Genomic DNA, 15,273 nt, shown 5'->3' on the forward strand with positions numbered 1-15,273 from the left:
CGCGTTACAGCGTGATGCCCCTGTAACGGGCTCTCACAAGTCGGCATTTCACGCGAGGCCTGGACAAGAGTGCTGCTGCGTGGGTGCAGCTGCCTGCCCTGCTCTGCACAGCTCCAGGGGTGCGGCCGGCACCCCTCCGCAGGCTGCACAGGCAGGGTGCAGAGTTGCCCCGCTTCGCACAGCGTGGGCTAGGCGCGACAGCGTGCCCCGCGGCGGCCTGACCCACGGGGCGCCGCGGCCCCTTTAAGCCCGGCGCGGCGCGGCACGGCCTGCCCTGCTCTGCTGTGCCCCGGGTGAGCGGTGGCGGTGGCGCCGCCGCCCCCGGCCGCCCCGCCGCCCACCCCCACCCCGCCGTACAGGGCCGCCCGGCTCGGCCCGGCCCGGCCCGCGCCTCCCCGGAGAGCCGGGCGGGGAGGGGCGGGCACAGCGGCCCGCCGTGGCGGAAGGAGGCCGCCGGCCGCGGCCTCGCTCCCGGCGCTGGCCGTGCGCGCTGAGGCGCAGCCCCCGGGGCTTCCGCGCGCACCTGCCGGCCCGCCCCCGCCGCGCCGGGGACAGGCACCTGCCGGCGCCGCCGGGGCCTCCCGCACCTGCGCCGCGCCCCCCATCCCCGGCCGGGCCGGGCAGGGCCGCGCGGCGGCGGCAGTCGCCGTTTCTCGGCGGGCAGGGCATGGCGGTCCGGTGAGATGAAAGTGACCGTGTGCTTCGGGCGGACGGGGATCGTGGTGCCCTGCAAGGACGGGCAGCTCCGCGTGCGGGACCTGACCCAGCAGGCCCTGCAGCGTTACCGCAAGGCCCAGGAGAAGGTGAGGGCGCGGGCTCGCGGCTCCCCGCCCGGGGGGCCGGGCCGTTGTGCGGAGCCGGTCTGGGGGGTGAGGGGCGGCCGGCAGCGGGGCGACAGCCGGCGGGATGGGGGGTGGGGGGGAAGGTGGCGGCCGGGTGGCGGCCAAGAGGGTGGGTAACGGCCGGCGCGAGGGGGTCGGTGGGCAACGGCCGGTGCGAGCGGTGGCCTGGAGGGAGGCCCGGGGATGGGGCGTCCGGGGGTCCGTTAACGGCCGGCAGTAGGAAGGGGTGGGTGGGCTAGAGGTGGCGCCGGCGGCGCTGAGGGGTGGACAGGCCTGCCCCCGCGGCCGTGGGGCCCTCGGGGTATCGTCCTCGTGGGGCCCGTCCCGCGTGGGCCCTTGGTGTGAATCCCCCTGCCAGAGACTTTGTGTGAACAGCTGATGCTGGCGGGCTGGGAGTGTGTTCTGCACAGTTAACAAGCTAGCAGAGCTCATTTTACATATTTTAAGGTTTCTTATGTTATTGTTGTGCATGTTGACTAACAAACTTGATACAGACATAAACATAACTTCTGTTACTTCCATTAAAGCTTGTGTTTTCTGGCATCAGCTGCTCTGTGTGGTGCTATCTGCATGGGTAGATGACTTCTTTTACATGAAAGGAGCTTGAGTTTTTCTTAGGTTGTACCTAATTGAGCATAAAAATACTTTTTTTTCTTTTTCCTCTAAGAGGCAGGTGCTGGAGGCTAATGGGATACTGTTTAATATTGATGAAAGGCCTCGTGTTGCAAATACTGCTTTTTGAAAGACATTCCAGTTACAAGCCCTTGAATTAAGGGCTTGCAGGATAGTCCGTCCTCTTAAGACATCTGAATAAAAAGTATAGCTAATGGCTTACGGGATCTGTTTTGTGCCCTGTGCTGGTTTCTTCTGTGCCCAGTCAATTGTTTGATATCCTGATGGCAAAACTGAAAGTAAAATTCTTGTTCTTGCAGGTTAATTTTGAGAGAAACTTGCTACCGATGTATTAAATCCATCGTGAACAGCTGAGACTCCTCTGTGGTAGAGATTATAGTGGTCACCTCGTTAGTCTTTCTGAGCAAGTGCAGTCCTTTAACCTGCCTTAAGATACATAGAGCTTGACAAATATTTTGTATGAAAAATCTTTTTCTGAATGAATATTGTATGTGTGTAATAACTGCCTCATGCTTATAGAATTCTTGGTGGTGTTACAGCCAACAGTCAGTGAGATCTTTTGCACTGAAGTATAAAGTATAGTTCAGAGCATTAAAGTAGGCAAATGGTGTCTGTTCAGGAGTGGGGTTTACCAGAAACAGAATTACTTTCAGATGAGTTGAACTAAGAAATCAAAAAATTTGATTTCAGCTTTGGTTTGTGCTTGTGATGACATTGGAATTAGTCTCATGATGATAGCTGGAAGGTGGCCTACAAAACTTTTGTTTAAATACTTCAAATGCCTTCTTGCTCTCTTTTTTTTTTATTTTTATTTTTAATTATTTAGAAAGGAGTAGAAGGGTGTCTGCATTTCTTGTTAAGGCCCTGACTGTTCTAGAAGGTTCAATAAGCAATTTATAGGAGAGAAATTGCAACAACCTGAGAAAGGTTCAGATAAATGCCAGACGTTTAAGATGTACTATGGTCCAATTAGTTTCTCATTATTTTGTACCCAATTTGTTAGTTAAAAATAATTTTCTTTAAATATTACCTATGTGAAGCAGTCATCTCCTATCCCCCCTTCAGTGTGAGGTCAAAATCATCCAGCCTTCTCTATTGGACAGCCAGAGGCCAGAGTTCATGTTTCCTACCTTGTTGTGTTTCTTTTTTTCTGACTATTTCCTTATAGAAGTCCTAAGTTCCCTATTCTGCATCAGAGGTGGACAAAGTGGATACAGGCCAATTTGTCCAAAAATTGCTGATCACCTCGAGTGGGGGAAGCAACCTAAGGACCTGAAAAATACAGAACAAGTTTTCATTCAAGTCACTAAAGAAAGTTTTATGACTTCTGCGCCCTCTCTCTCTCCTGTTCACTGGCAATTTAAACAGTTCTCTTAAAGTCCTTTGATAAGTTAGTTTTCAGTCTACATAATTTGCAGTGGAACTACCCAAAAAGATAGATAAATTTCCTCTTATGTTGTCAAGTGTCATTCGGAGTTAGTGCTGTTTCCTAACGGAAAATTTGGGGTTGGTAAAATAGATCATAGAGAAGTCACAAGTAATTTTATTACCCTGTGGAGAGTTTTTGTCCACTCTAACATGGATGGATTGGGTGTTTTGCCATTTTCCTTCTATTGGCTCTTTCTAAAATTAGCTTTCTTCACAAAAATGTAGAATCTTGTAGAGAACAGGATTATCTCTAGATAACCGGCAGCTAAAATCTGCTGTGAGGTGTGGGCATGTAAACAGGTTTATGTTAAAGATAACTGAAAATTTGTTTTTCTTTTCAAAATAGTTAAAATGTTTGGAATACTTCCTGTGGCAGAATGCTGCTGTTTCTGTTGGCATGTTAAGTGTTCTTTATCTTTTTTTGTTTTTTAAAGTGTTAAAATGTTTTAAAAGAACAAAGTGGAAAATGGTGTTGTTAAAGTGTCTAAAGTATTTGGAGAAGGGAGGAAAATTGATAGAAGGAATATCTTTCATAGTTGCAGAATGGAAAAAAAAAAAGGTGGCTAGGATACAAGCTTTGGGAAATTTTTATTAGTTATGGTGCTGTCAAATACCACAAAAATGTGTGTGAGAGGCTCTGTATTTTAGGGATTGTTCTGGAAGCCTAATTTTGTGATTATACTGCAGTCACTTGTCTGGTAAAGGGGAAGATGTGAGATTAGAATATTATTCTTGTCTAGTGTAAAATATTTGAATTTCTGTGTATAAAAATAGAAAAATTTTTAATTGGTTTGAAGTACTCTGCGCTTCTTTATACTTGTAATGAAGGGAAAGTTGATGCAATAAATGACTGAGTCTCTCATTTCTGTGAGACTTTTGGTAAATAGCTGAGAACTCTCCAGGCAGTTGCTTACTGCAGCCTGCTGTGTTTTCTTAGCAGGTTTGATTTGGTTTCTCGGCTGGGCTGCATTGGCCAGGTTTGGTTGTAAAGGCTCAGTTGCTTTGTTGACTAAACCAAAATACTGGGCCATTGTTTCAGCTGAAAAATCATACAGTGATTATTTTTTGGTGCTGCTGAGCTTAGCAGTGAGATTTAGAGGTATTGTTGCAGTTTTGAGTGGGCAGATCTTGTCTGATTTGGGAGGAAACAAATAACTGTCTGGACTTAGGAACTATTGTCTGTATTACATTATCAGCTAAGATTTCACTGCTCTGTGATTTCATGATGTGTGTCTTAGATGTTTAAGAAAACATTTTGTTGATCAGCTGCTTTGTGAGAATTGTAAATAAATTTTCAGCAAAGTGACTGTCCTCTCAGAAAGTAGCTTGTATTTTAGTGAAATGAAGCTGCTTAGAACTTTTTTGTGATTCAGGATCTGCTTTTGTTGCTGTTCAGTAATTAATGTGTTGAGGCTTCCTCCTGATGGGTAGGTACAGTAGGATTAACGATTCTTTATTGTCAGCCCAGTCCCTTAGTATTTCTGGTAACTTTGGTATTTTTTGGTGCCTTTGGGGAGCACTTGTATGTTATCTGTTGTATTTAGGATTCTTTGCTTGAGTGATAGCAGATGCAGAATACTCTGAGTTGCTGTGCCTGTTGTTAACTGTGCTCTCTGTAGCTACAAGGCATAGTCCTTGAATGCAAGACAAGGTACCTCATTGACTGTTTTTTAGTGAATTGAGAAACCTTTTGCTTGTTTGTGGTTTTTTGGTTTGGTTTTTTTCCCCTCCCTGAGTATGTGGATGAGAGAGGGAGAAAGAGGGGTTCTGGGTCAGCACTGAAAGGTTTCACATGCTCTTGTGTTGTTGTCTGGGTCTTCGGGGTCCCATTGAAAGCAGTTCCTCAGTGTGCCCAGGGCTAAATGCATTCAAGCTAAACACACCATTGTGCTCATACTTCTCCCCTTGGAAATGCCGCTGCCCACAAGTAGGATGCAATACTTGAATTAACAGCTTTGTAGTTAATTTGTAGTGAAGCCCTTGGTTCAGCTGGAGATGCTAGTTTGCTAACTCAAAGGCCTTCAATGTTGTTGGTATGGAAAGTGATGTACACCCAGGGAAAAGAATAACTGTGAGACTAGCAAGTGAAATCCACAATGACTTCTTTAAGCTGAAGTGAAACTTCTCCCAGGAAAAATGCATAAACCATCTCGATGCTCCAGATGTTTTTTATCTCTCTAGAGGAGCCAGAGATGGGGAAGTGATGTTTATCATCTGTGTATCAATTCGCTCATGTTTGTGTGCATGGTTCTTACTTGCTTGAAATGACCGCTTTGACTGTCTGAACTCTTGTTCATAGAAGCCACTTGAATAGGTGGGACATGGCAGCCGTGTCGTAAAAAAAAAAAATAAAATTGTCATTTAAATACCGGTTTAAAATTTTTGATTTCAAGCACAGCTAAACTCTTGAGTGGCTCACTTTCACAGTCTTTGTGGGCCTCCCTTTGGGAATACTGACACAGACAATCAAATATTAGTTGAACCGTCTTACAGGTACTTGATGTCCAGTTGTTACAGGTATTAGAGCGTGTGTTTCCGCTATTTACAGTGAATGTACAGAAGCCAGCAGTTGATTCTGGAATGGTAATGGTAATTTTAATTGGCTGAGTAGGATGCAATGATACAGTGACTAAGTTGATTCAAGAATGGTGCATTTTTGATTAGAGCGAAAATAGTGGGTTGTTTGGGTTGTATTGGTGATCTTCCCCAAATTAGCTGCATTTAAAGAGCTAATGCTGCAAGTTGACTGTCTATATCAGTTGTTGATTCCTACTAATAAAATACTTTCCTCTTTTCTTCTGTTCATGCTTGTCCCGCAACGTGACAATTAGTTTTCTGGAATTATGTGTTGCTGTTGTAAATCAGGCAGCAAGCAGGAGTACTAAATGTTCTTGTAGTTTCTTTTAAAACATCGGGGGGAGGGAAAATGACAATTTATTTTGACACCAAACTCTATGCTTACAAAAAAATGTTTGCAAAAACATAACAGATTTCTTCAGAAGATATATGTGGAAAGTTTTGAAAGAAATTCTTTGTTATGAACATTTTTATGTTTTGGGCAAACTGTAAATATTGAGTCCTTTATAAAGACAGACTAGTACAGTTGTATTTGTGGCACTTTTGTCTTGGACCCAGTCTCTAGTTCTTAGTTTTGGTTTTTTCCTATCCCAATTTGTCTTAGAAAGTTTATTTTATTTTATGGGGGATGGGGTTAATCTATAGTTTTTGTTTTATCAAAACAATTCTAAGATCTATTTTTAAGTACTTCTTTGCTAGGAAATGTTTCAACTGTTAATTCCCATATTTGTCTTGGTATTGCTCAATCAGCTACAGTATGTTAGTGAGCTTTTGCATTGTCTTGGAAACTGATGTATTTCAATAGACAGCTTGATTATGGCTTCTGCATTCAGCCCTCAGATTTGTCCACTATGTTATCATACTAAAAAGGATAATATAACTTGATATGCTGCCTTTTCATTACTGTTGTATGAGTTTATGGGTAACTGCCCCATATATATATAGGAAGACAGGCTGTGTAAGTAGGGAAAGTAAAGAAAAGGGAAGGAGACAAATGACTTAAAAAATTCTATATAAAATAAACTCTGTTATTGACTTAATAATACTAGTAGTGATATTTCATTAAGACCGGAAATAGCTTTCAAGTGGCAGAATTTTGGGTATCTTAAAGAATTTTCAGAATCACTTTTATAGTGATCACTTTTATAGAATCACTTTTATATATATATACACTTTTTAATCACTTAAAGTATATCACTTTTAAGTGATATATTTTATATATCACTTTTATATATATCCTGAAAAATTGAGAGTTAAAAAATGCCTGCCTTTTTATCACTTCCGCATAAAATTTCTGCTGCTGTGCTACCTCATAGCCACTAGTGTTGATGTAATGAGGTTTTGGTAGTTTTCCAGTCTCCTTTTCTGTTTCTAACAGGTGTTTATAATCCAAACAGAAAATCTGCTACTGGTCTTAATCAGACTTGTCATAGAAAATGTCTTATAGGACTCTATGTACTTATGTAACCTGAAAAAGAAATTTTTGGACCTCTTTCAAGAAGTAGACTACTGCCAGTAACTTGGGCTTTCAGCTGAATATTAAGTTATTTGATATCAATGTGTTTCAGGGGAGCTCAGTTGAAGGGAAGGGGAGCTGGATAAAACTGGTGGAAATTGAGGAGGCAAAATGAGAATAAATCATCCTGGAAAAACTGCAGGTCAGACTTCAGTGTATGTGGTAACGCAGAGTTTTCATTTTTGTCCCAGATCATATTTATCAAGTTCTGAGTACTGTTCTATTGTTACCATTTGAGAGACAGCAAAGATTTTGTAATAACCTAATGTTAAAACAGTCCTGGAAGGAAGCCATTGAAGAGCAGTACAGAGTTCTCAGTAGTGATTGCTTCCTATTGCTCTTTGCCGGTTGAAGATGAACTCTTAGTAGTCTTGTACGAATTTGTGAAGAGGGAACTTAAACCCCAAATGGTATTTTTTGTGTATTTATTTCCAACTGGGGAAGCACCATGTAGTATGGTAGTCTAAATGTAAAAAAAAAAAAAAAATACCTTCTGGCATAGGATAGAACCAGGAGGTGCTTTTTCTTGCTGCATAAAAAGTGGCTTTAATATTTTTTTTCCTAACTATTTGAAAATAGAGGGTTGTGTTCTATTAGTATTTTCTTAAAAACTTAATGTTTTTGTTTTTAACAGATACAGTTATTTGGGATTAATGGTTCATGTTATGTGACTATACTTTCCTCCTGACTTGTTCAGCATGATATGTCAGTTGAATCGCACCATACTGTGCAGTCTCGCATCCTGCTACTGAAGCAGCAGATTTCCTCCCCCATTGAGCAGAACATTCTTTAGGCTTTCCTAATGATGCTAATGTCATAACTGCAGCTTTCCTAGGCGTGAAGACCTATTGCTTCATTATTGAAAACTCCCTCTAGCCCCCTATTAAGATGCCTGTGTTTCATCCTTAATGAATATGATAATGCTAAAGGTCTTGAGCAATTAGTATTGTTGAAAACAAATTCTGCTTTGTATTTTTATATTTTGTTCTTGAGTCTTGCTTACTCATAAAGATATACCCGTTTTATGTCAGGGACCTGACTGAACAGAAATGACGGGCTCATGTGAACCACTTGTTGATAGAAATGGACTTCTAAATTCCTCATACCAGATAGTGCCCTAGATAAACTGATAAACTGTGAAGCTGCTTCATATGAAAAAAACTTAGAAAATCAGCATGTTACAAGAACTTTTGGTAAAAAAGCCTAGGTAGTACTTGCGTGGAATTTTCCTTAGTAAAAGCATTTTTTGTTCCCCTCAGGTTATATGTTGTTATGGTAATTCTGTAAGTCTTACAATCAGTACTTTATTTCTTACATAGGATTACTTCAATAACTTATTTGTAAATAAAACTTTGTGTTATAAGAAATTACTGATTTCAGTGGGTAGGACTTTTTTTTGGACTGTTTTCCTCACTTTAAAGAAGAAATATGTACAACTTGATTCTGTAAATGTTTTTTTTCTTATGCCTAGTGACTGTGCTATAGATCTCCATTAAGTGAACTGTTGCAATGTTTTAATGTCACCAAAATCTGTCTTACTTTCCAGCATAAACCTGTAATTTTTATGCCACCAGTACATCCATTCAGAACTGATGGTTTGCTTTGTTGTGGCAGGTGCCACAGCACTACTCCAGTGCTTAGATTTGCTCTTGGGAATGCTCCTGAATTGGGAGGTTTAGAAAAGTTGCTCGTTGGTTTCATTAGGATGCGCTGGCAGCATTTATTGCCACAGTGAGACCTCTTACTTCAATGCTTTTCTTTATTGGTTATTACATGTATGAAAAACTACAGAATGCTTGAATGAACATGCTTCTTACAGCTGGTAATAAGGATACCATTTGTATGAATGGTAGATAGGGAGGAAGATGAATGATTGTAGTCTAACAAAGACTGGTATTTGGAATCGCAGAATTCAGTCTGTGGATAGAGACTAACAGCTGGCTCTGTTTGGGCTCTCTTTTTCTGGCTAAGGAATCAACCTCAAAGATGAGGCTCCATTGAGCCAAATGGTTTTGCAGTACAGCTTATCTGGTAGAATGTTTTCCAGATTCCCAACAAAATACTAGCTATTGGTGAATCTTATCATGCACCCTCCCTATCATTTCCCGTTACAAAAATGCAGTTATTTCTCAATCAGGAGAAGAAAATGGAGTGCTTAGACTAAAGGAGAATTTGATACAATCCAAAGAAGTTCCAAGACCTGCATTCCTGGAAAACTCTCTGGCTTTATTTTTTTTTTTCTTTGACTAATTAGCTCCTCTGCTCATCTCTCTTCCCTAAAACCTTAGAAGACCTTCACATTGTTACAGAAGATACTATCTCATTCTCATCAATCCATCAACAGCTGAGCTGACCTTTATTGGAAAACCTGCATATCCAAGTTATAGATTTTCTGAGAGGAGAAAAAATTACTTGATCTAATCACCTCCGCTTTCTTTTAATTTAGGTGTCAGTGTACAGGTCAACTAAGACTAGTTCCAGCTCCAAAGAGATTAGAATCCAGCATGTCTCTGTTTGGACCTTTGAAGGAGAGACAAGTCATAAATCCTGATGGGTTAATCCTCTGTATGTTGTGGATTTGTCCTGTGACTGAACTCGGGAATGGACCTTGAGCAGCCACCCGTAGACCACCCTACAGTTGAGGATTATTTCTTTTAATTTGGGCATGGATTTATGCCTTCCAACCTGTGAAGGGTGGTGGTAAACTAGTTTGTGTTTTCACATTTCCCTGAAAGCTGCCATTACAATGTTCTGCCCTTCCAGTAAGTAGACGGGTTATCTCTAGCTGCTACACAAGGTGACTGGTTGAAAAGATGCATGTACCTGCTCTGCAACTGTTCTCTTGGCTGGTATGTCTATGGAGCTGGCTGACTTAAATTAAATGTATCTTTATCTAAATTTCAGTGATGCGCATATAGAGGTAGCTCCTTTTTTATGCTTTTCCTCAAACTAGAAGTTTTGAGGGCATGTAGTCCTTCCTAGTCTTTTTTCTTTTTTTTTTTTTTTTGTTGTGGGGGTGGGGGTGGTTTTTTTTTTTTTTTTGTTTTGTTAGTTTTGCAATGCTGGATGTGATTAGTAGTGGTAAGGTCAGAATTTCATGTAGAGGGTTTGGAGTGTAATTCTACCATTTTTCTATGTTTTAAGGAGTCTTAACTCTTACTGAATGTAGGTACCATTCACTTCAGTTCCTGTTGGTCAGGTGTTCTTTTTATTAAATTCAATTCTTCCTGGCACCATTTGTCTGCTGTGACCTTTGCTTAAACTGACTATGATAATATTTTTAATAATCCCCTGTGATAATCATTTGGTGATGAAATTGATGAGTAGTATTTTGTGTGTTACAAAGCTTTCCACTAACATTCTCTGCTTGCCAACTTTTTTCATTTCTGAGCACAAGCCAGAAAGTGAGACCAGACTGCAAACTTAAGGCTTAAGACTTGTTAGTGAAAGTGTTGGCTGTAGGCCGATTTGGATATAGAGCTTTTGTAAGTGAGTTTTATGAATAAGAAGGATATGTGACCTGGAACTCTATGTAACTAACTTCTTCCTCCATAGCTTGTCAGAATTGCGTGTGTTGTCTAACCCTGCAACTCCTGTCCAGAGGTCCGTTGCAGAATGTCTTTCCTGTGGATCCCTGGTTGAGCAGCTATTGAAGCTCTCATTCTGCCAGCTGTAACCTTTTTTATAAGTCTTTCTTAACTAGTTCAGTAAGGATTTGGATGGAGGGTTCTCATATCAGAATTTTTGTTGGATTTACTCTAGAAGCTAAGCACCACAAAGGTGGGACAGAACTACAGTAGTGCAGAAGTAGAGGAAGCAATAAACACCAGTGTGTCTGTAGCTATTCTAAAAATAGAAGTAAATCAGGAGTTCTACAAATCTGATCTTGGCAAGATCAGATGGTGAGGTGAGGTTGCCATTTTGCAGCAGTTTAAGCCTTGAAAGGCTTAGTCGTCATACCTTTTCTCTTTCATGGGTAGTAAAGCCTATGCAGGTGTGTAATGAAAACTGTTCCTCAGTCTCCCCAGGACAAATCCAAGTGGGTAACTTCCTCCGTTGATTTTGTAGCCTGTGTCGTCACAGGCTACTTTGTCATCAGTAAATTGGATGATTGTACTGCATCTCATCTGTACTTTTTTTTTTTAACTGAAACAAGCTTCTGCTTTTAAAATAAATAATGTTGAAGTCTTCCATTTACTACTTAAATTATTTTGCTAAAGAACTTCTTATTAATTATCTTGCTTTTTATTGAACTGTTAGTCTTCATGAAAGCCTGTATGAAAACCAAAAGTCATAGAGGAAGGAGTTTTTTTTGCTTAGTAAAGATTCCAGAGGGTTTGCATGTAGAAAAAACCAAACAGTATTTGTTAAGCTTGCAGGAAAAAATAAGGCAAATGCATTATTGCATCAATGAAATGTCTATATATTGGGAATGCTATGAAAATGCAGTTTGCTTCCAAACCACATTCCTCCCACTGACATCAAGTTAAAAAGTTGTTGGCTATAACAATGGTTTTTGTTAACGTATAACCATTTTTTCTAATAAATAAAATCATTATCTACAGTAAGGAGTTGTCAGCAATCTCTTGGATTATTTTTACAAGCTGGTTTATTTCATACTGAGTAAGGACTTCTAAATTTGAGGAAATATCTGGTATGCTCTAGTGTGCCAAAAATGTGGTATATTTTGCTTTGACTTATGGAGTTCAGTTGTATATTCTTTAGGTTACTCACCCTACTGAGATTCTCTATAGAAATTTTCTTTGTCTTTTCCTCTGGGCTATCCTCTCTTCCTCTTCTGTAGGATAGCTTACAACAGTATACTAATATAAAATTTACTTTATTGGCATATTTTTCAGAAGTGTGTTTCTAGCGGTTGCCTTTAACAAATATGGCATATGGTTTTTTTAGTTGATGTTGGAAATTTGGCTGTCATTTTCTGCTTCTGGCACCTCAACCTGTTCTTTGTCTGTCCAAAGAATAGAAGATTGGAAAGGAGATTGCTTCCTTGAATTGAATCTTCCATGTCTTGTGTGGGGTAGAAAGACTTGCTGAAGTTTTTCAAGGATTGAAGGGAGTCAACGTGCTCAGCTCTCACAGAATTAGGCTCATTTGAAAGACCTAGCTGCTGCCAATTCACATTTATTTTTCCCCTGCTGGTTGTAATGAATGTATTCTGAACAAACGTTTCAGGAGTTCCTGGCATTATAAGCTACAAAAAGAAAACTCCCTGAAGACCTGGAAACCTGAAATAGTTGTGTTGAGCAACAAAAAGAAGGTGGTTCATTGACTTTTTGACTTTGTACATAGAGAAAGACCAACATGTACGTAGTAGTAGTCATGATGCAGGCATTATTTAGACTGCTGTGCAGAGGAAGATAAATGGGGTTTTTTGGGGGGAAAAAAGGTGGTGGTTGTGTCCGGAGGAAAAAATATAATCTAACATTATAATCTAAAGTTAGGGTCTGTCTTGTCAATGATAAATGATGGCTTCTCTGTGTTAGGCAAAAAGATTAGCACTTGAAAATCCATAGAAGTCTTCTGTATTAAAGTTTCAGCAGCAGTTATTTGGATAGCTCTTACTCAGCTGCTGACTGATGGGAGATACTAACTTTACCTGAAAAATCCTCATAAAAAGCACTCCATTGGCTTTCCAGATAGCAAAATTAAGAATTAATTTTTGCTCAAAATACCCAACATAACTCAGAAATGCTTGAAGCAACACTTGTGGCCTGTGCATTTTAAATATATTACTTCTGAGGGTTTTTTCCTCCATGTGATTACTGTTGTATTCAATCCACTTATTTTTCAAAACTGTCAACAGAACAAAATTGCTCTAAGCTCTTATCCTTTTCACATACTTCCACTTGAAGGAAGATGGATCAGATGGGAGTATGCCAGTGTTGACCCCTTAATCCTTGAGTCTGGAAAAATGTTGGTTTGGCCATCTTCTATTTAAATTAGATTTTGTGTATTGTGTGGGAGCAATTGCAGCAAGTCAGAAACTAAAAGGAGTAGCTGGTTTGCTTTTTACATGCAGTGCTTTTTCTTATTAGACCTTTCATGTAGCATTAAAAATGTAGTGCTAAAGTTGGACTGTGTCATCCTTCTCCTCACCCTCCTCGTCCCGGGTCTCTGTTAGCTGTAGTTGCAGTGTGGTGTTTTTGTTTGTTTTGCTGCAGCAATGTTCACTACCATTTAACTCAGAATAGAGGCTGAATACCTAGTTTCATTGTGATTTTTTTTTTTTTTTTATATATCATGGATTTTGCAGTTATGTATATTGCCATCGTTTTCTTTCTTGTCTGGAAGAACAAAAATGTATATTCATTGCGATCGTCATTTTATTAAATAAGCCGTATTCAAAGACACTAAGACAACATTAGGTAGGCCTTTTTGGTAACTTCAGATGTTTCAAATCTAACATACATCTGGCAGTGTACACACATTGTTTGTCATGGTATGACACAACTGTCTTTTGAATTCAGAGAAAGTGGAGGAGTCTGGCTTATTGTTCATACTGCAGTTCATTAATGGCTGTAGATATGAAATGAGCATCTCACTAAATGGAAGTCTTGGTCAACCTCTGACTCTTGCCTTAAAGGTTTGAGAATAGACAATATGAAAAAAATACCGGCTTCTTTCCAGATGGCTGAATGCTTGATGTGTCTTTATGTTTAGCTGTCATTCAAATGTGAATGCTGTGGTGATTATAAGTGTCTTCCATTTTTCTGGTTTGAAATGATCCCTTTTATGCATTGTGTGTTTAGAGATTAACTGTTTGGCTTATCAATAGGAATTTTAGAGTGAAAAAAAAAAAAACCACCCAACTTGATGGTATAGTAAAATCCAGGATGTTAATGTTCATAAGCAGGCTTGACAGTGCAGGTATTAGCTCCATGTACCATGTTGCAGACAGTAGTTGTTTTGAAATAGGTTGCAGTGAACTGTTAATATTCTGCAAAATGTTATTTCAATTTTGAAATGGTGCATGCTAAATTTCATACTACTGGTTTTTGTTAGTGAAAAAAATTTTTTTCTGCAATCTGGGAGGAAAAATGTTTGATAGAAGAGGCTTTGTAGGAAGGAGTTTCTTTTAATTGGGAAGAAAAAAGCTGGATTTTGTTTTTAAACTATGAGTGTGAATGATACTTTTTACATGGTGATTTTAGATAAATATGAGTTAATACAGATACAGGCTACAGGTTAATGATCAAATTATTTAATACTGTTGTAATCTTGCTAAAGCTGACTTAATGAATTTTCAGGCTTTTTCTTGTTGTTTTTTGGTTTAGGGCCTAATTTCTTAGTTTGTGTAAGAGATACCTCTAATAATGCAGCCAAAGCTGTTGCAAGTTCTGTATAAGGCCAAATCACTTGCCTTATGTGACCATTATACCAGCAAATTCTGATGTTATCATTTTTTCTATTAACTGACAATGGCTGTTTTCTTACTTAAAGCCATTTAAAAAAGAGAATCAACTGTTCATTGGGTGTGCTGGTTTCCTTTTTCAGGCACCACATGTAGTGATAAAATTTAGTGAGAGTAGATCCAATTACTTTGCTGAAAAGCCTTCAGCATCTTCTGGCTGAACTTGCCAGTGGCTGCCTCTCTACCGATGTTTGTGTATGTGAGTTGAGAAACTGAGGTATAATCACCTCTGTTAATGAGACGGTAACGTTACACTGGAAGTCCGATTGACAGTGCATTGTGATAAAGCATTCCTGTAACCTGGTTAGCCTTGAGCACTCTTGTGAATAATGGCTATGTTATGTCCTGTTTGCTGTAGGCATTTCCAATAGCTCTTTGTTTAATTTTACAGTGAAATCTTGCTTCTGTAGCTGCTTGAGGATGGCATAATATTTGGAGCCAATGTATGTGGATACAGTTGTGGAGCCCGAAGAGAATGAATGAGGTAGCTGACTGAAAAGTAAATTGGACTTATCTGCATGAGTGATGGATGGCATTAAGCTGCAAATGAAAAAGGAAGATTGTAGTGGCATCTCAGGACTATTGCAAAATATATGCAAATTTAGTATTTAATCAAGTTTGCTTACCAGCTGTGGTTTTCATTTGAAGTTTCTTGTGCGGTTGGACTGACTGGATTACAATTGTGTAAGGAAAGTTTCCATGTGGCCCTCCTGTAAGTTCTGGAAAGAAATTCATGGTCAGAGGGTTTGAGAAAGTTGCCACAAAACAGTAACTGGAATGTGTGCCTCTGTCATTTTCCATTTCTCCATTTGGGCTGAATGCTGTACTTACCTGTCTGTTAGCTC

The 15,273-nt window shown here is 40.1% G+C and overlaps 1 protein-coding gene across 4 annotated transcripts in view; it reads left to right on the forward strand.

The window, feature by feature from the left end:
- Nucleotides 1-683: 683 nt before the first annotated feature.
- Nucleotides 684-15,273, forward strand: part of PARD3B (par-3 family cell polarity regulator beta) — a 423,552-nt gene continuing 408,962 nt past the window's right edge. For all 4 annotated transcript variants that reach the window (XM_074145663.1, XM_074145666.1, XM_074145665.1 and 1 more), the window contains exon 1: nucleotides 684-803. In XM_074145663.1, the coding sequence (XP_074001764.1) occupies nucleotides 684-803 (120 nt within the window). The remainder of the gene's footprint in view (nucleotides 804-15,273) is intronic.

The sequence above is a fragment of the Numenius arquata genome, chromosome 3 (genome assembly GCF_964106895.1).
Source record: "Numenius arquata chromosome 3, bNumArq3.hap1.1, whole genome shotgun sequence".
Classification (NCBI taxonomy): Eukaryota; Metazoa; Chordata; class Aves; order Charadriiformes; family Scolopacidae; genus Numenius; species Numenius arquata.